This window comes from Misgurnus anguillicaudatus, chromosome 14 (assembly GCF_027580225.2).
Source record: "Misgurnus anguillicaudatus chromosome 14, ASM2758022v2, whole genome shotgun sequence".
Lineage (NCBI taxonomy): Eukaryota > Metazoa > Chordata > Actinopteri > Cypriniformes > Cobitidae > Misgurnus > Misgurnus anguillicaudatus.
The window spans coordinates 17,734,658-17,754,696 of NC_073350.2; the positions used below are offsets into that span (position 1 = coordinate 17,734,658).

A 20,039-nucleotide genomic window follows, 5' to 3' on the forward strand; every position below is an offset into this window, starting at 1 on the left:
CCAACATGGTGCCCGCGGGCATGAGGTTGCCCGCACGGAGTCTGCGAGTTGCCCGCCAAAGCACATTCTATTAATAATCTCAATTTTATTATTTATTTATTTCATATGTATGTTAACATTTTAAACAATGATAAAACATAAGTAAACATAAGTAAAAAAAGCAACAAGTAAAAGAAAAAGTAGCCCTTCAGATTGTTTTATCCATTGTGGTAGCCCTTGCTCACAAAAGGTTGGAGACCCCTGGTCTAGTTCCCAAACCATTTGACTACCACCATCATCTCGCATAACAGGCTTTCATCCTTGATGTGCTCAAACCTGCATCCTTTCAATCAACATCGAGCATGCGTTTAAATGCCACCACATTCAGGGTTCCCACGGGTCCTTAAAGGTTTGTGAGTCTGGGAAAAAATTCAAGGCCCTGGGAAGTTTTTGAAAATATACATACATAGATACAGGTCATTGAAAGTGCTTGAATCTATTTTATGCAAAAAATCCATATTATTCCCTGTGTAGTGCAGGATAATGTCATACAAATTCTAGCCTTTTAAGCACACATGCTAAACTGTTCGCTTTAAATGCTTATATCTTCTGTATGCAAATGTTGATTCATACCAAAATGCTTTTTTGCATAGTTGTGTTTGACACATCAAAACGTCTCGGGTTACATATGTACCTGTTGTTACCTGAGAAGGGAAAGAGACGCTGCATCTCCCTTGCCATACTTCCTGCGTCCCTGTAATGCCATCTTTGGCAATATTTCAGGTAGCGATATACTTCCTGGCTCCCGCCTGACCCTGTCTTTGTTGTTAAGCTTCACCATTGGTTGAATTTGATATTTTCATTCAGACGCACTTACCCCTGGAGGCGTCCCAAATTGTCACCGCAGTGACGCAGCACGAGTTCCCTCGAAAGGGAACTGTTACAATGTATCTTAAAAGTTAACACGATGCTCCCCCTTGAAATGTGTCCCCACATTTAGTCTTTGAATTTAAGGGTATTGGTCCTGGAAAGTCCTTGAAAGGTCCTTGAATTTGAAGTTAACTAAGATGTGGGAACCCTGCACATTGATAAAACACAGGCATTGCTATTATATATGTATCCCATTTTTGTATGTTTGTTTAGGTCCCAACAGTGTGTCATGGGGTGGTGATGCCTCCCGTCAGAAGAGTCATACGTTTAACTGTCGCATGCTGGTGAAGTTTGGTCATGGAGGTCCCGGAGGAGAAGAGGGGGCCGGTGGGCCACGCTATGAGACCATGCAGTGTTTTGCTCTCACGCAGCCTAAAGCTATGATGGAGGAAGGGGAAGGTAATGCATCTGATGTCGGAGTGTCACAAATTAGTACTTGGTACTCACGGTGGTGATTTTAGAGTTAATGAATGTTTTTAATTCTCTCCTAGACCTGCAGTCCTGCATGATTTGTGTAGCACGGAGAGTGACGGCTGTGGAGAGGACGGAGCGATTCAGCACTAGACACGAGCTATCAGGTTAAATCAATCGTGAAGACGTTCGGGTGAAATTTATTACATGCTTGCAGAGCAAATGCTGCTTTGAAAGGAAACGGCAGTTTAATGTGAACACTGTGTGTTTGCTTGATTAAGATTAACTGTAAGTGATCAACTTTGGTGTGTAAATAGGCATGCATCATTTGTGCTGTGGACATCAGGGATAACATGATGTTAGTGTGGTTGGTTCAGGAGAGGTGTGCTTAAACTACATTAAAGAGCAACTATGGTCCGAGTCACGTTTTTATATTTCTTTTGGTGTGTAAGTGTGTATTAGAACATGTTAACTATAGGCAAAAGGTACAAACCCCAAAGTAAACGATGACGCAAGTTATCGTTTCCATTGTAAATCTCTTTTCTTGGACTACAACAAATACACGGATCGAATCTTTCAAACATGGTAAGGAGCGTCACTTTTCCGGCTGATGTGAGATGTTTTCAGGCCAATCACAATCTACAGATTAGCTGGCCAATCAGGGACACAAGCGCTTTTTTTTTGTACAAAAGTTTTGTACAAAATCAATGCGTTTGAGGAAAGCAGTGTATTTAGAGCTACAAAGATGTACGGTATGTGGAAAATAATGTGTTTTTTAACCATAAACCACGCAAACACATTGTAGTATACCACAAAATAACGTTATTTAGCAATGAAATAGGTGCACTTTAAAATTGGATGTTTTACTAGGGATTTGGGGACCCCTGGGGGTTGTTGAAGGTATTGCTGAGATTTATAAAATGTTTTCTTGGGAACTTTATAACATTAAAGATATGTTTGTAACATTATATGTGACATTAGACCACAAAAGCAGTCATAAGTGTTCTTTTTTTTTATTAAGATTTATACATCACCTAAAAGCCGAATAAAATAGCTTTCCATTGATTTATGGTTAGGATAGGACAATATTTGGCCGAAGGCAATCTGAGGGTACAAAAAATTGCCTTTCAAGTTGTTCAAAGGACGTCCTGCACCAACTGCACCCACTCACAAAAATAAAGTTTTGATATTTTGCAGTAGGAATTTTTCCAATTATTTTATGTACTTAATATCCTAAAGATTTTTGGCATAAAAATAAAATTGTTTTTACCCAGACAATGTATTCTTGGCTATTGCTACAAATATACCTGTGCGACTTTGTGGTCCAGGGTCACATATAATATTTTATAACATTTATTATAATAATAATAATAATAATAAAACATAGCAAGTAATGATAAATAATAAATAAGCAAGTAATTAAAGGGATACTTCACCGATTTAGCATTCAGCTTTGTATCTGTAGAAACCCGGCAATATTACTGAATGACCATGTTTCCCTCCATCATTTCCCCCTGAGAGGAGAGATATCTGCATTTTGGTTCTGCAAAAAAGTCCTCCGATGATGTAATATGACGATTTTTGCATCATCGGAGGACTTTTTTGCAGAACCAAAATGCAGATATCTCTCCTCTCAGGGGGAAATGATGGAGGGAAACATGGTCATTCAGTAATACTGCCGGGTTTCTACAGATACAAAGCTGAATGCTAAATCGGTGAAGTATTCCTTTAAATGAACAATAAGAAATTTGTTATATTTGTCTTAAAGATGTATTGTGTAACTTTTAAAAGGATCTCTTGACATAAGTGCAATATAATATACATAACTATATTATTAGTGGTGTATAAAGACCTTACATAATGAACCGTATTGTTTATAATACCTTAAAATTAGCTGTTTTTATCTACATACGCCGTGGTTCTCCTTGCATAAAAGTCGCCGTCATGTTTCTACAGTAGCCCTAAACAGACAAACTGCTCTACAGAGTGCGTTTCGTCCCAACGTTGGGACATGTTTGTCCTGTGGCAGCTACCGTAGCTTTTCATTGCGTTTCGAAATTGAGGTTAATTGCAATTCGCAAGAAATGTGCTTGCTGATCGTCACTTGGTAAATGATAAAATGGGTTGAATAGATCCCATAAACCAAAATTTAGCAAGGTACCACCCAAGCCATATTGTGAGCCCATTTGCGCCTGATGCTGCATGCCAAAAACATTACATCTACCGCCCGTTACTTTTATTTCATGTTTCTAAAGTGCTACAGAGGCTTAGATATTACGTTTTTGGTAGACGTTGACAATTCTTAGTATTTTTTCTGAAAACCCTCAGGAGATAAGGGTATTTATCCTAGAATAACATAGGTTTTAGGGGTTTTAGGAGTAAATGGGTTAATCAGAGTCTGGCATTTTGTGTCAGTAAGTAACCACTTACCAACCACACGAAACAGAACACCCTATCAGCTGCATAGTTCACTCACATTTTCTGCAGACAATGTACTTTTATATTAACATGCATTTGTGTCTTTGATCACAGGTAAGCTGATCGAGATTGAGCAACAGAGTCTGTTGCACACCACCATGCGCCCTGGCTGGGAGGATTTAGTGCGCAGGTGTATGCAGATGTTCCTGCATCGCAGTGATGGCCAACCCTGGTCGTACAAGAGACACTACCAGGAAGGTAGGTCAATTTATACTTGCATAGCATCTATATTGCTAAGCTATATTCTGAGCTATATACACTTCAGATAGTTACACATTATATGCAAGTTAAGCCATTGAATTATTCGAAAATAATGCACACCCAAGGTGGTAATGTGACATAATGCGAAGCGGATTGCTGTCATCAATTATTCTGCTTATACCACGGTTTACACAGACATTGCTCTGGTGGTTATTTTAAGACATTTGACAGGTTAGGTGTGCTTTTATCAAAAAATAATGCATACCTATTGAACATTTCTTAACCAATCAGAATAAAGCTTTAAACAGCCCTGTGGTATAAAAGCTTTTATTATAAATTGATTTTGTGTATAGTCTTTTCTAATTCATCTTTCCTCTCTTCAGCGTATATACATGGTAGAGCAGAGACTCCTCTCTATCGCTTCTCTCTGTCAGACGGCACTCCAGTAACGGCACAAACACGAAGTGAGCTCTGCCGAAACCCAGTCACCAATGAACCGCTGACCTTCCTCTCCACTCATCTTCTGCAGAGGTCGGTCGCGCTCCGTCTAGACTTCTCCGATACACACAGTTTTCTTATTTTAAAGTGGATTTTTATTGCTTTTGGTCCATGTTTGTTGGCCATCCATTTGCTAAAGTACCCCTAAACTTTCACATCATTCATTTGAATGTTTTAAAAATTTGCATTGTCTCTCTTCCAGGAACACAGACTAAAAATATCGATGACCCATACTGTGGTCACTTGTTTTGCCCAATAAAATCTTAAGCACCTAGTCTCAAAGCTTTTCTTTGTGTTCGCTTTCCATTTGCAGTTTTCTAAAGCCGTTTTTAAGTGCTTTGCCTCTGGCTACACTTTCATTACTTGTTGTTGTTGTTGAGTATTTACACGTTATTAGTTTACTCTAAATGGCCGCCTGTAATTTCATTTATCTTTCTCTCTTTCACAGAGGGAGCAAAATGGATACAGGCCTAACCAGGGTGGTGTAATGCGATCGGTTATGGGAAATGCCAATCCTAATGCCCAGATGGGCATGTCTCCTGGTGGGTCTATGGGCATGGGTAATACAAGGGGCTATGGCATGAATGAGCAAGCTCACATGGGACCCCGAGGTGGGCCTATGTACGGCCCAGGCAACAGAATGAATCAGATGAACCCGATGCATCAGATGAATCAAATGAACCAGATGAATCAAATGAACATGAATCAGATGAACTGTATGAATCAGATGAGCTCTATGAATCAGATGAATTCCATGAATCAGATGGGACATCCTGGCATGAATCAACATCAGCAAGGTCAGTTCCATGGCGGTGGTTACGGTATGGGCATGACAAGTCCTTCCCAGGGAAGCCCTGGAATGAATCCTGCTCAACAGAATCTCATGGGGTCTCCGCGGATACGAGGGAGTCCCAAAATGGGTCCCTTTTCACCTGGAGGTGAGTGTTTTAAATGTAATAAATTAAAATTACCAACCATCTTGCAAAAGGCTCCCAGTTAGCAGTAAATAATGTCAGCTCAGTTTAAAGGATTAGTTCATTTTCTTAATAAAATCCAGATAATTTACTCACCACCATGTCAGCCAAAATGTTGATGTCTTTCATTGTTCAGTCGAGAAGAAATTATGTTTTTTGAGGAAAACATTCCAGGATTTTTCTAATTTTAATGGACTTTAATGGACCCCAACACATAACAGTTTTAATGCAGTTTAAAATTGCGGTTTCAAAGGACTCTAAACGATCCCAAATGAGGCATAAGGGTCTTATCTAGTAAAACGATTGTCATTTTTGGCAATAAAAATAAAAATATGCATTTATAAACCACAACTTCTCGTCTTCCTCCGGCTGTGTGATGCGCCAGCACGACCTCACGTAATTGCGTAATGACGTGGAAAGGTGACGTGTTACATATATGAAATGCACATTTGCGGCCCATTTTAATCAATAAACTGATACAAAGACATTAACTGGTATCATTCTACATACAACAACGTCGGAACAGTCCTCTTTCTCCACACTTGTAAACACTGGGGGTTAGTTTCGCATACGTCATCGTGACCTCTTGACGTGATGATGTATTACGTGAGGTCGCGCTGGCGCAACCCAAAAATGACAATCGTTTCGCTAGATAAGACCCCCATGACTCGCTTGAGATCGTCCAGAGTCCCTTGAAACTGCAATTTTAAACTGCATTAAAACGGTTACGTGTTGGTGTCCGTTAAAGTCCATTAAAATGAGAAAAGTCCTGGAATGTTTTCTTCAAAAAGCATAGTTTCTTCTCGATTGAACAAAGAAAAACATCAACATTTTGGATGACGTGGTGGTGAGTAAATTATCTGGATTTTATTTTAAAGAAAATTGACTAATCCTTTAAATACATTTTACCATATTATAAAATATATGCATGCAGATTCCATGTTAGTCTAGATGAAATATCTAATATATTCTTTATGTCATAGCTATGCATTCGCCAATGGGCCCTGTCGGTATGGGAGGCACAGGTGGATCTTCTGGTCCAACAGTTGGCAGCACCTTTTCCAGCAGCTCACTCAACGCCCTTCAAGCCATTAGTGAAGGTGTGGGTTCCTCTCTACCATCAGCCCTCAGCTCACCTGCCCACAAATCCGACAGCTCTCCCAGCATCAACTCAACCCAGTCCAATCAGCAAGGCCAAACCGCCAGCAGCAAACCCGGTTCTGGTGACTCCAAGAGCCCATCGAGTTCTCACAACACTGGGGTAGATCAACAGCAGGCCTCTTCATCTGAGACCACTATGGATAAACCAGACAGTCAGTCCAGTAAGGAGGGATCAACGGGTGCGGAGGTCAACAGGAGAGTCTCTGACGGAAAGGGCCACAAGAAGTTACTTCAGTTGCTCACCTCCCCGACCGAAGACATCGGGCTTGGGGCCGCGACCGGTGGACCTGTCCCAGGTCGTGCCTCCACGCCGATGGGTCCCGATTCCAAGGAGACGGGAGGCGGCATTATGAGTCCTTCGTCCACGGGCGTGTCCTCCTCATCTGGATCTTCATCTGGAAATAATGCAAATCAGCAAGGTTCGGGAGGAGTTTCATCTACAGCTTGTCCCGGCGGAAACCACGGCCCTCAAACCGTACAGGATAAACACAAGATACTCCATAAGCTTCTCAAGAACGGAAACACGCCGGATGAGGTGGCTCGCATCACGGCTGAGGCCACCGGTAAGTCCAGTCTCGGTGCCGATCACCCGGGCAATGAGGGCAGGAATTTGGAACCCAAAACGGAGCAGCTCAGTCCGAAAGAAGGTAAAAAGCCTCAGGCGCTTCTTCACTACCTCCTCAACAAGGATGACTCCAAAGACCCCAATCCCACAGAGGCCAAGCCAAAGTTGGAGGAGCTTGAGGGAAGAGGGGTCATGGGAGGGCAAGGTTCAGGCGTCACGACCTCGAACTCTAACAACCACGGGGCCAAAGTCAAGCTCGAACCACCAGATGAGGTATTGGGTTTATAGCTCTCAAGATAATTTGCGGGAATGTATTTGTGCGTAGTTTTAAAATAATTACATTTGATGTATTGTTTTGTTTACCTGATATTGTTACCTGTCTTGTTCAATTGTTCAAAGTCAGTCTTTTATTTTTCCAGCTGGACAACTTGGAGAGTATTCTTGGAGGGCTGAGGAATTCTGGATCTGGAATGTTTGCTGATTCTGGAACTGGAGGGGCAGAGGGGGGCAATAAGCAGGGCAATGGACCCAACAGCACTGCACACGGTGAGTCACTACACTTTAAGGACAAGTAAGGAGGGTTCATTAAACTTAAAAGTGAAGTTCAACAAAAAAGGCATTGGAAAACTATTATAAGGATAACTGATGATGTGCCTGATTTGTGTTTATAAACCTGTTGTTTCAGACCGGGACGTTGTTGGTATGGGCCCTGGCCAACGTGTGCCCTTCCAAAGGGCGGTGTCTGTAGATGGTAAACCCATGGGTGGGCCGGGCATGACGGGTAGAAGGAGCGCCCCCTCCTCTCTTGTCAAACTGGAGCATCCTGATCACCAGATTGGCATGGGTTAGTGTCTATATATATTTGGGGCCACTTTTACTCACTTGCTTTATTAAAAATAATAATGTATCATTTTTACTTTAACATTACATCTGTAATTTAATTTCAAGTACTTCTTTTTTAACATTCTCAACATATTGTTTCCAGGAGGTCCAAACAGGCCAATGGCTATGAATCGACCCCCTATGGCAGGTGCTGGCGATTGGGGAATGCCTAGTTCAAGTGGCAGCCCTGGTTCTGTTGGTCACCCTGGCATGGGTCGCCCAGGAATGGGTGACCATAATCCTAAAAGCATGATGGGAGGACCCATGGTTAATCGATCGAATAGTGTTCCAGCAACCAGATCTATGTTACAGCAGCAGTTAATGGATATGGGTAGGTGTTCGTTTTGCTAACATTACAAAATAATTCAAAGCCACCACCAGTATGAACAACTTGCAACAGATGGCTAAACATCAGATTGTGTGTGATGTGGGTTTTGCAGGGCCTTATGATGGAGGAATGGGTATGAATGCATTCAGAGGGCAAGGACCTCCACCACAGTCACCTTCATGGCCAGACAACGGGATGGGAATGGAAGGAACACCGAATACAAACAGGTACATTAGGTTCATTTGTAATAGCACCGGGTTACATTGGATCTACTTGCTGCTGAATGGAATCTGGGCCATGTTGCTTTGTTTTGCCAGCTGCTTATTCAAACCCCTGTTTCAATTACGTTTTCTTAAAGGGACACTCCGCTTTTTTGGAAAATATGCTCATTTTCCAGCTTTTCAGTGAAACATTTGATTTTTGCCTTTTTGGAATCCATTCAGCTGATCTCCGGGTCTGGCACTTTTAGCATAGCTTAGCACAATCCATTGAATCTGATTAGACCATTAGCATCACCCCTAAAAATAATAACCAAAGAGTTTTAATATTTTTCCTATTTAAAACTTGACTCTTCTGTAGTTACATCGTGTACTCAAGTTTAAAATAGGAAAACTATCGAAACTCTTTGGCTATTTTTTAGTCGCGATGCTAATGGATTAATCAAGTGCTAGCGCCAGACCCGGAGATCAGATGAATGGATTCCAAAACGGTAAGAATCAAATGTTTAACTTTAGGGGAGCTGGAGCATATTTTCAAAAAAGTGGAGTGTCCCTTTAACAAGTAAAAATATTTCAATAGTTTTCCAACAAATTACATTTATTCGAGAATAGGCCCTTTTCATTTCCGCTTTTCTGCAAAGTAGCTTATCTTTACTTTCGTTTCAACCATCACACTACAGAATTGTGAGTGACATGAGGAAATGCCTGATGTATTTTTATATCGGGTTCCTTTGGTAACAATATTGGTCATTTCTAATTTAGCATTGCGTAACCCGATAAGCATTTGAAAATAGGCTAGCGACAACTTTAGCAACAGTAAAACTATGCTTACTTAACTCTTTATGTTGATTATTTATATATAATTATTAACCTATTTAAATACAGATGTTTATAATAGCTAGACCGAAACAGCCGCAGTCGGAGTGCTAAGACAATTCAAAATGCTGATGATATTCATCATTTTGCCCTTACCTTTCTGTATCCATCTCTAAACAGCAGCTCGTTCTACACACACGTGTTGCAGTCATCAAGATGCTGTTGCAGTGTTCCTCAGATGTTATGTTCATTATGTAAATATTATGTGTTTATATCGAAAAGATTTTTTGTTAAATGTTAGATCTTGCATGAAGTCAAGGTTGTTACATTTACATTGCTATTAATGTTAATTGACATCTTACGCAGAACAAATATGGTCACCTTTTTCATTGAAAGAACAAGAACATTTTGGAAAAAAATATTTACACTCTTGGTAATACAATGGGGTATCTACCGTATTTTCCGGACTACAAGTCGCTCCGGAGTATAAGTCGTATCAATCAAAAATGCGTCATGAAGATAAAAAAACGTAAGTCGCAGTGGACTATATGTCGCGTTTATTTAGAAAATTATTTCAGAAAATCCAAGCCGAAGAACAGACATTTCATCTGGAAAGGCTTGTTATTCAACGAAACAATAGCACACAGACTAGCAGGCTGAATAGGTGTCCATACATAAACGTAACATTATCAGTTATTTACAAGATACACAATAGCATACAGGACATACCTGGAAGGCTGAATAGGCTAAATGAACAGAACAAGCCAACTAGCGTGAAGTTCGCAGACTCGTCATTCCACATCACTGAATCCATTGAATTACATAAATACAGGAGCAGCATATAGCGGACCCTCACGGCTGTAGACGGTAATGTTGTCTCTTGGTTCATATGTGTCAAAATTAATTCATACTGACTTACAAGTCGCATCTGACTATAAGATGCAGGACCAGCCAAACTATGAAAAAAGTTTGACTTATAGTCCAGAAAATATGGTAATGAAACCAGGTGCATGGTTCCACATGTGCATAAAACTATTTACGCGTTATAAAATGCTGCCTCAAGTTTTATAAGTTAAGACAACCATGTAAATGCTATGATAGAAATTATCCTGTTTTCACTTTATTTATAGTTTCTCAATATAACTATGAATTAACATTCATTTTAGTTTTATATTTTTCTGTAATATATAAGAAATATAACAGTTCTGACATTATTCTTCGTCACTGGTCAGGTGTTGCTTTAAAGGGACACTTCACCCATTTGCATTAAGCTTTGTGTAGTTAGAACCCCAGTCATGTTTTTGAATGGTCGTGCATCATTTCCTCAGTTGGCGCTGAGACTGCACTTCCTTCTTTCAATGATGTAAAAATCATCATTTTGCATCATTGAAAGCAGGAAGTCCAATATCTTTGTTGAGGGGGTGAGACTACAAACACCCATTTTCTCTGTCAAATAGACACCAAATTCGAAATGTATGTTACATTTCGACTACAAATATGACACACTTTCAATAAAGATTAATGTTTCTACGGGTGAAATGCTCCTTTAAGTGCAATTTCCTGTAATAATACGAGCAGAGCGGTAACATTACATGCCTCTGTCAGTGACTGTCACTGCAGCTGAACACAACATAAATAAAACTAACTAATCTAATCATGCTACATAACTCTTAATGAGCTTCATCATTGATCTGCCACTGTTACCTCACCGACAACAACTGCTTTATAGTAATAAAGATATCTTATAAATCTGAAGCTAACAGTAATATATAGAAATGTGTGTGGTCATTTAGTTAAGAATATGGCTTTTCTTTTGTCTATTTTTGGCTACAGTAGAAACATGGTGGCGCAAAATGGTGACTAATATGTAATGAGACCCACAGTGTATGTAGATAAAAATGGCTCATTCTAAGGTAATAAAACATAGTGGTTAAATAAGTAAGGTCTTTTCACACCACTAAAAAAAATATATTGCATTTCTTTCAATAGATCCTCCCAAAAATTTACACATTGCACCAAAAATATGTGTGTGGTATATAATAGTTGTAATAGTCCCATGACATTAAACAAAAAAAACTATCCTTCTTGTAAGTGCGTGCTTTATTTATTTCTTTATTTATTTTGAAAATTACTTTCATTTACTTTTTATGATTGTTTTTGTTTTTCATTTTTGTTTTTCATCTGCAATTCCCCCAAGAACCACTAGGGGTTCACGAACCCCACTTTGGGAAACTCTGATCTAGAGAATAAATGAAAATATCTACCCAGGTGTGTAACATTTAGTTTTTTCTATTTTAGGCTACCATTTAATAACTCTTTGGATGATCTTCTGGTTCCTCCATCCACCACTGAGGGTCAGAGTGATGAGCGAGCTCTGCTAGACCAGTTGGACTCTCTGCTCAACAACACTGATGTCATCGCTTTAGAGGAGATCGATCGAGCCCTTGGCATACCAGATCTTGTCAGCCAGGTAAACAGCCACTGAATTCAATAAGCTTTCTGTTTATTTAAGAGGAAATGTCCCAATCCTGTGTTACGTATGATTAAGTAATTTGCGCAATATGCATTTGACTTGAACTTGATTTTTTTTTACTGTAGGGTCATAGTTCAGACCAGGCCCCTCCGACAGACCACTTCTCTGGTCCCTGCCCAGGCCCCGACTCCACTATGGGTATGGACCCCAAAGGCATGTATGGGCAGGGCTATCCAGGTCCCCCTTCTATGGGGATGCCGGGCGGATACGGCCCCGGTCCAAACTCTGGCCCAGGACCCGGTCCCATGCAGGGGCAATCTGGACCGGGCTTTAACCCCATGATGGGTCAGGTGAACCAGCAGGGTGGCTTCCCTGGAATGGGTGGTATGGGTGCTATGCATCCTCGTGCTAGCATGATTAGGCCTCGGATGATGAATCCCGCCAAGCCACTCAGATTACAGCTTCAGCAAAGATTACAAGGACAACAGGTGAATAGCTTCATTCAATCGACAATGTCTGCCAAACCTTTTTTTTTTCATTAGTGCATAATAACTTAAAATGTTCCTTTTATTGCAGTTTCTGAATCAGAGCAGACAGGGAATGGCCATGAGACCAGATAACAACCCTGCAGGAAACCCTGCCATGAGACCGAGCATGCAGCCGGGCATGGAAGGACAGGTATAACTTATGATCTACCGTGGCGTGTTTTTCATATTTTTAAAGTTTGGGATTTGTTCATTATCTCTCATCAACCTTTCTTAATCTTTCAGCCTGGGTTCCTGAATGCTCAAATGATAGCTCAGCAAAGACGACAAATGATGAATCTTCAATCAGAGGTGCTAATTGATTATTTTTCTTTTTTTTTACAAAATTTTTTTGTTTAATTTGGTTTACACAAATGTGACATCCTTAAAAAAATTAGCAGCTCATTTCAGTTTATTCTCAGAGAAGATGAATGTCAACCACATCTCAGTATACTATGGTAGTTTCATCGTGATTATTTGCTAATTTAGTCCTCTTATGTAAAAGAATATTTACTATTTTAAACCCTGCCGTTTCTCTTTACTACAGATGAGACAAAGACAAAGGATGATGATGATGATGCAGCAGCAGCAACAACCCGGAGGCTTCAGTCCCCCTCCTAATGTTACCGCACCCGCAGGAATGGACAACCCCATGGGAGGACCTCCGATGAACCAGTCAAGCCAACAGGCCTTTAATTATGGAGGCAACTATGGTAGGCTACACACATTTTTTTGGTAATCACCTTGGGATCTCTACAGAAGTCATGTTTGTGCCACCAGTTTTACTAAATGCAATTTTTTTAGCTTTCTAGAACACCCACCGGTCAGCCATTAGCCATAAGTTTAAGTAAAAATCCTAAACTAAACTCGTGCCATTGTTCGAGACAGCAGTGTTTTAATAGTCCCACAGAGCCACAATTTTTAGAGTTTTGGAGAGTAACTAGCTTCCAATTCACCCTAAAGAGATGCACTCTTACATAACTTGTTTGAGGACAATGACATACAGTCATTGAAGTTTACACAATTTGCGATTTCTTGTTAATATTTCTGTTTTATTTCTTTTTTTAGGTATGGCTCAACAGGGAGACCCATCATTTGTGGGAACGGGTAGCAGTCCTCCTAACAGCATGATATCTGGTCGTATGGGTGGACCCCAGAATCCCATGATGCAACAGCATCCTCAGAGCAATCCTATGTACCAATCAGCAGAGATGAAGGGCTGGGGACAGGGGCCTATGTCCATGAATAAGTAAGTAATACACCCTTATTGTTTTTTGGTTGAGTGTGGTACTGTCAGGCTTTTTACCGTGCGTTCACACCATCGCCGCCGAGAGCATCAAACTGGCCAGAAGTCATTTATTTTCAATGAGAGCCGGCGGCGAGCAGCAGTGCATCTGGATGGTGTAAGCGTCGAGGTTTTTGACGCTCTCGCCGGTGGCGGTGTGAGGGTCAGTGACAAAAACAGTTTGGCAAGATGAGAAATTATTATTATTTTGTTTTAAAAGCACACTTTAGTGTATATTCTAATGCACAGTGACTGTGTTTATGTTAATTTTATGCAATAAAAAATTACATATGCACCATTTTTATTAAAGTTAAGACTGAATGGACCTGAAAATGTCAAATGGTGTAACCGCCAATTGTGCCAAAGAATGAGAAATATTAAATATTTTATCCACCTTGATGGCATGTAATAGTAATTTAAAAAAAAAATTAAAATATCATTTTATTAGTTATTTCTAAATGAAATATTTAGTAAATTTTAATGCATTTTGTAATATTTGTCCTGAAAACAGCATTGTTATCTAAATCAGTGGTTCTCAAACTTTTTCAGCGGCCCCCCCAAAGAAAATTTATGACAAGAAACTGTTTTAAAACTCAACTTTTGATTAAACAAAACATTAAGGGGCTGTCCACACGGAGACGCGTATCACTGTATACGTATAAATGTGTTATCGTATTGGCGTTTCATCCACACGGATCCGGCATTTTGGGAGACTGAATCCGCTATTTTTTGAAACCGGGTCCTAAAGTAGAAAAATCTGAAACCGACATCCTTGTGGTTTCGTCTGTACAGCCAATCCGTATATTTTGTGAAGCGAAAACGTCATCACATCACGTGTCGGAAGCGTCACACGTAACAGCAACAACAATAACGGCGGACTACGTGATTGTGTTCGTGCTACAGAAGCTACTAAAGCCTACTAGCTTTATTACAGCAAAATCTATTGCTTCTATGAAATTGTGGTGACCAACAAGCGATAATGGACAACACCATACGTTGGTTATCCGCATGCTCAAAGTCTTCTTCTCCGTGTATAGTGTATATCTGTGGCAGAATTACAGCGCTCCATACTGGTCCGGCATATATACTACACCGCTTTCAGTCGGTTTCAGTGGTTTCGTGTTTACGGATTATTTTTTTAGAGCAAGGAAAAAAAATGATCGGATAGGGAATGCACCGGCTTCGTGTGGACATAGCCTTAATGATACGAAGTAGTGCTGTTGGTTATTAGTCTTATTTTTTTGGGTTTAATTGCACAGAATTCATGATAAATTAATTTATTTTATAAAATGTCATAAAACTGGGGCCCCCCTGGCACCATCTCGCGGCCCCCCTGGGGGCCCCGACCCCCAGTTTGAGAACCACTGATCTAAATAATCTTTGACAAATGATGTAAAATTGTATGTAAAAAAATCATATTACACTAAACTAAATGATTATATTTTATTCCACTTTTTTTTTAAATATATTTATATTTTAATTTAAAAAAATACTAGTTTACTGTACACCAATTGAGACAGACCGTTTAAACAACATGGAAATTTTTGCAATTTCCCCCAAATATTCTTTCAAAATGAATAAAACCAGTAATTTTACACTTGGTCCTCAAAAAAAAAAAATGTATGCAAGTAATCTGCAAATTTATTTTGAAATTTTAACCCTTTCACATTTAATTTATCCATACGGACACAAAATAATTAACATCATGCCATTGACCCGTGAACGTACAGTTACACTCATGTTAAATATGGATATATATTATTATGTCACAATATAAAATATGTGTATTTTATATTACTGCTCAGTTTTGAAATATGACATGGGCTAGAAGGTGTAAAAGAATCTTTATCAAATAAATGTGTCATAACATTTATAATTTATCCACTAATCACAAACACATAGAAAAGTTTATAACATAATCATAAGATTTAAAGTAACGCTGCAATTTAATATTTTTCCAGTTCATACTCGCAGCAGCAGCAATATCCCCAGCAGGGGGCGCCTGGACAATACGGAGGCATGATGATGAACGGTTCAATGCAAGGTGGTGTAAATGGCAACGGTGCAGGACAGATGCCCCCAATGCAAGGCCAGATGGGCATGAACGGCATGGGTATGGGACGGATGCCGATGGGACCCGACCAGGTAAAGATTGTGTGTGATTCTGTTTAACTTAATCTCAAAGCTATTCAGTTATTCAATAATGTTATAAAGTCAATAGCTGGGTTTCCATCACCCCGATTTTATGTGCATTTTGAATAGGGCTGCAACGATTAATTGCGCGTCCCATTAAAAATGCCTCTGAAATCGATTCAGAATCGATTTTGAATCGATTCTGTGTTTCATGCACAGCTTGTCATGCATTTGGTCAGTGGGAAGTCCTTATCAATCTAAAATCATTATCGTTTATAACGTGCATTTAAAAAAGCAACACTCGTTAAACAAAATCATTCAAAATATTCTTTATTATCATGAAAATACCTGAAACAATCTGAAGAACAGCGATATAAATATTTATGTAGACATTTCCTGGAATAGCGTTTGTAATGGTTCTTCTTCTGTGGCACAAAATGAGTTTCTGCACGAGAGCGCCCCCTGGCTTTGGGATGTGCCGGGATTTCACCGTAATTCATTAAAATTGATTAATTGAGAAAACGCACATTTGCACGATTAATCGTTACAGCCCAAATTTTGAAGTATCGCATAAGAAACGAGTAATGGAAATGCCAAATTTGGAATAAAAATCCCTTAATTTGCAAAAAAAGCTCACTTGAGGTGGTTTTTGAGTTATTCAAAAAAGAGTAAATGTGAATAATGATGGATAAAATGCATTTGCTGAATAAATTTTGGCGTAGCAAACATTAAACCCACGTCTAGCTATTTCTGTTGTCGTTGTCTTTACCATATATGGGGCTCGATTTTGTCGCAATGCCCTGCATTTTCTGCATTTCTTCTTCTGTGCATAGCATTTAGTTTGGCAATTACAAGCTGCACTGCTAGTATATTTGAAGAGTTTGGTTCCAAAACGCAATAAATCCATTTTGACTCATTTCTGTAAAAATGTGTTTTCTATATCAAGAATGATGAAAACCACTATTTTCTGTTACAAGCTCTTTACATAGCATATTTAGGTTATAATAACAATAATAATTCACATCCATAAGTTTTTATAGATGTGCATTCATCTTTGCAATGTTATATTCATTTAGTTAGATTAGATTAAAAAAAGAAACATTAATGGCATTCATCAAAACACTTACTTTGTCATAAGAACACTGTCATTGCTGCTGTTATATTTGGGACGTCGTCGCTGAACTTTCTTGACAGCGATCACCTGTAAAATATTTTGGTCCTGCTCGATTTTCGTTGACTTCGAGTAAAATAATGGAAAGTTTTTCATAAGATCCCCTGAGGTCAATGTGTTAGCATGACAGAAGCTTGATGCTGTCATGTGAGAACATGCAACAGCCGGCATTTTTCCTTTGCCCGAGTGCCTCTTACGTAAATTATTCGATTTTAGTGTATTACGTTTCTTCCCCGCCACAGAAAAAGTATTATTTTGTTTTTGTTTGTTTGTTTTTTGAGCACGAAGTACAAAATAGATGAGGAAAACTAGGATTATATGTGTATTCCGCACCACCATTGTTGTTTACAATGCGTGGAATGGTGGGCTGTGATTTGTTGAGCGGATTTATTGCATTCCGCAGAGAAGGAGGTGCGCCGTTTATTGTGTTTTGGGAAAAAAGGGAGAAAAAGATGACAAAATTACACGGCGGATATCAGATTTTGCGTAAAATTAAGAATTTACTTTGTTATACTGATTTTGACTTTTAATGGCGTTTATCGCGTTTTGGAAATAAACTCTTCAAATATAACTCTGTACCTAAATTCAGTCCTGTCTACATTTTTTAAGTGTGCTTTGTTTTATTTACTGTTTTTTACTAGGTTACCAACGCCACCGTCATATGCTTTAACAACTTAATGGAAGCACAACTCATTTGCATTTGTCTTTTTGTTTTCTTTTTTGCAAGATTTGTTTCACATTCGATGGAAACCCAACTAATCTATTTCCTTATTCTGGTTACAATAAAATGCCATAACCCGTTTGTTCATGTGTGCTGTATGCTTTCAGTATTACTTATCTGTGTGTTTAAAATATGTTTTCACAGAAGTACTGCTGAGACAATGAGCCATCTCTGTGAAAAGGACAAATTTTAAGCAACTGTCCAATGAGAACCTCATAGAGGTTAAATCACTGGAAGTATCCAGTGGAACTCGACTTGGAGAGACAACGAAAGGGAATGAGAGAGAAAGAGAGAGAGAGACTCGAGCCTTCTCTGTGGAGTTTTATCTGAATATACCCAGTAGCAAGTGCAGCAGACTCTCTCCTGTCCCTGACTGTACTGCAGTACACGACATAACCACCAGAGGGCACAGAGCAGAAATGGTTATGGTACAACTTGACTGTGGGGGAGCACTTTATTTTAAGGCTAGTATGGAAAAGGATAGTTGCAATATATTTCTTGCTTTTTCTAGCCTTACAGAGCGATTATGTGCATATTGTCTATTTTGAATTTGTTTCGGATTTTAAGAAAACCCTGGAAATTGTAAGCACCATCATTTAAGCATATCAAAGCAATAATCCTCCTGTCAATACCACAGGCTCAACAAGTGGCGTGTCAACAAAAAGCAAATGGTACTGCAGTATTAGACAGATAGTTTTTTTTGTGTGCGTGTGTGTGTGTGAATAGGATTGGAATTGTAAATAGTGTATGCTACAAATGTGTATCATACATGCTTTTACTACATACTTCTTTTGCACAGAGTTTGGGCCTCTGTTAGGTCCATCTTATCTATATTTTAGGTCAACTGCTTTAGGTTTTAACTTTTGTCAAAGGGAGAAAATATTTTATTTTTATTCTATCCAGCACAGCTTCTTCTTTTTTTCTTTTCTTTTTAAATGATGGCCGCCATTATGTTTGAATGGCACTTTTCTAAATGTTGTATTTGACATCGCGCAAATGTTATGCAGTGACGCTTCACGATTTTTATTTGACAGGAAAATATGGTGCAGGTTTTCAGATGATACGCAAATATTGTCTTGATGTTGCTCTTTAAGCTAGCTCTTACTTACTTAAGGAAAATAACTCACTTTCTCACTGTATTGTACTGTTGGGTCTTCAGAAATCTACCTTTAAGAAACATGCACAATCCAAAGATATTTTTCAGTCTTTTTTTAGTTTCAAGAATATTATCCATTTATATGTTTTTGCGCAAAAGCGCAGAGTAAAAGGTACATATCATATGAACATATTACTACATATTATGATTTTGTACTATATACTGTATACATACAAAACCAAGTATACCTGTTTATTTTTAAGGCCAGTTAATATTTTAGCAGTATTGTCTGTGCTTATGGAGGTTTTCTCTTATCATGCGGTTTATTCCCTCATCAGTTAAAGTTTTGTAATACGGTTATGAATTATCTACAGAACTGCCAAGATGAATTTAAAGAGATCTGTAACTTTTAAAAAGTTTCTTAAACCACTTTTAAAGAGTCCCTTGGATGTACTTTTTCAAAGTAAGCTCTGTAGCCACACCTTACTGGTTACTATGTTAATTTTAGCACACAAGAATCCATTCTGAACAGAAAGTCTCATCCATCTATCTATATATTGCAGTAATCTTCGCTTTTTTCGTGAGTCAAGTCTTTACCATCAGTGACTTAAAATGTTGATTCCCAGTTAAGGGAGAGTCATTGGAATGAAATGAGAGATCTATTAAGTCGAAGTCTTTCAGGAAAGAGACACCATCATTTGTGTTCATTTCGCTAGATTGCTGTAGATTGTGACAAAGTATATTTTGAAATGATAATTCTGGAAAATTGTGGGCTGTTAGATTGTGGTTATCTGAGGGGTGTGAACATGGAAGATTTTACAGGATGTAAATTACAATACACTTAATTATTTTGCTTGATGTTGATATTGTTGTAAATAAAAGTTCTATTTAAACGTGGCATGCGTGTGTCCTAAAGTCTTTTCTGCATACTATTCTTGCTATATAATATTCAAGATTTGATGCATGCACACTAACAACTGATATCACGGATGATAACTCATTGTAAGAGGGTGCAGTTTAGTAATTCTGCACTGAATTGATTATTGATGCTTTATTGAAATAATATAGTAAGCAAGAAATCAAAATTGAAGAAAAAAATTACATTTAAGAGTTATATTTGATGTGCTTTATTAATAACATCACAAACTCACGTCTAGGCCAGTGGTCCCCAAAATTTTTCAGCGTGTGGGCCCCC

At 38.9% G+C, this 20,039-nt stretch overlaps 1 protein-coding gene across 2 annotated transcripts in view; it reads left to right on the plus strand.

Moving 5' to 3' along the window:
• Window positions 1-19,742, plus strand: part of ncoa3 (nuclear receptor coactivator 3) — a 47,924-nt gene extending 28,182 nt beyond the window's left edge. For both annotated transcript variants that reach the window (XM_055183786.2, XM_073875990.1), the window contains exons 6-23: window positions 1,123-1,308; window positions 1,401-1,487; window positions 3,853-3,996; window positions 4,383-4,530; window positions 4,948-5,435; window positions 6,455-7,470; window positions 7,617-7,743; window positions 7,883-8,041; window positions 8,183-8,410; window positions 8,520-8,634; window positions 11,740-11,911; window positions 12,040-12,402; window positions 12,491-12,592; window positions 12,685-12,750; window positions 12,986-13,151; window positions 13,507-13,687; window positions 15,685-15,868; window positions 17,893-19,742. In XM_055183786.2, the coding sequence (XP_055039761.2) occupies window positions 1,123-1,308; window positions 1,401-1,487; window positions 3,853-3,996; window positions 4,383-4,530; window positions 4,948-5,435; window positions 6,455-7,470; window positions 7,617-7,743; window positions 7,883-8,041; window positions 8,183-8,410; window positions 8,520-8,634; window positions 11,740-11,911; window positions 12,040-12,402; window positions 12,491-12,592; window positions 12,685-12,750; window positions 12,986-13,151; window positions 13,507-13,687; window positions 15,685-15,868; window positions 17,893-17,904 (3,944 nt within the window). In that variant the 3' untranslated portion in view covers window positions 17,905-19,742. The remainder of the gene's footprint in view (window positions 1-1,122; window positions 1,309-1,400; window positions 1,488-3,852; window positions 3,997-4,382; window positions 4,531-4,947; window positions 5,436-6,454; window positions 7,471-7,616; window positions 7,744-7,882; window positions 8,042-8,182; window positions 8,411-8,519; window positions 8,635-11,739; window positions 11,912-12,039; window positions 12,403-12,490; window positions 12,593-12,684; window positions 12,751-12,985; window positions 13,152-13,506; window positions 13,688-15,684; window positions 15,869-17,892) is intronic.
• Window positions 19,743-20,039: the final 297 nt, after the last annotated feature.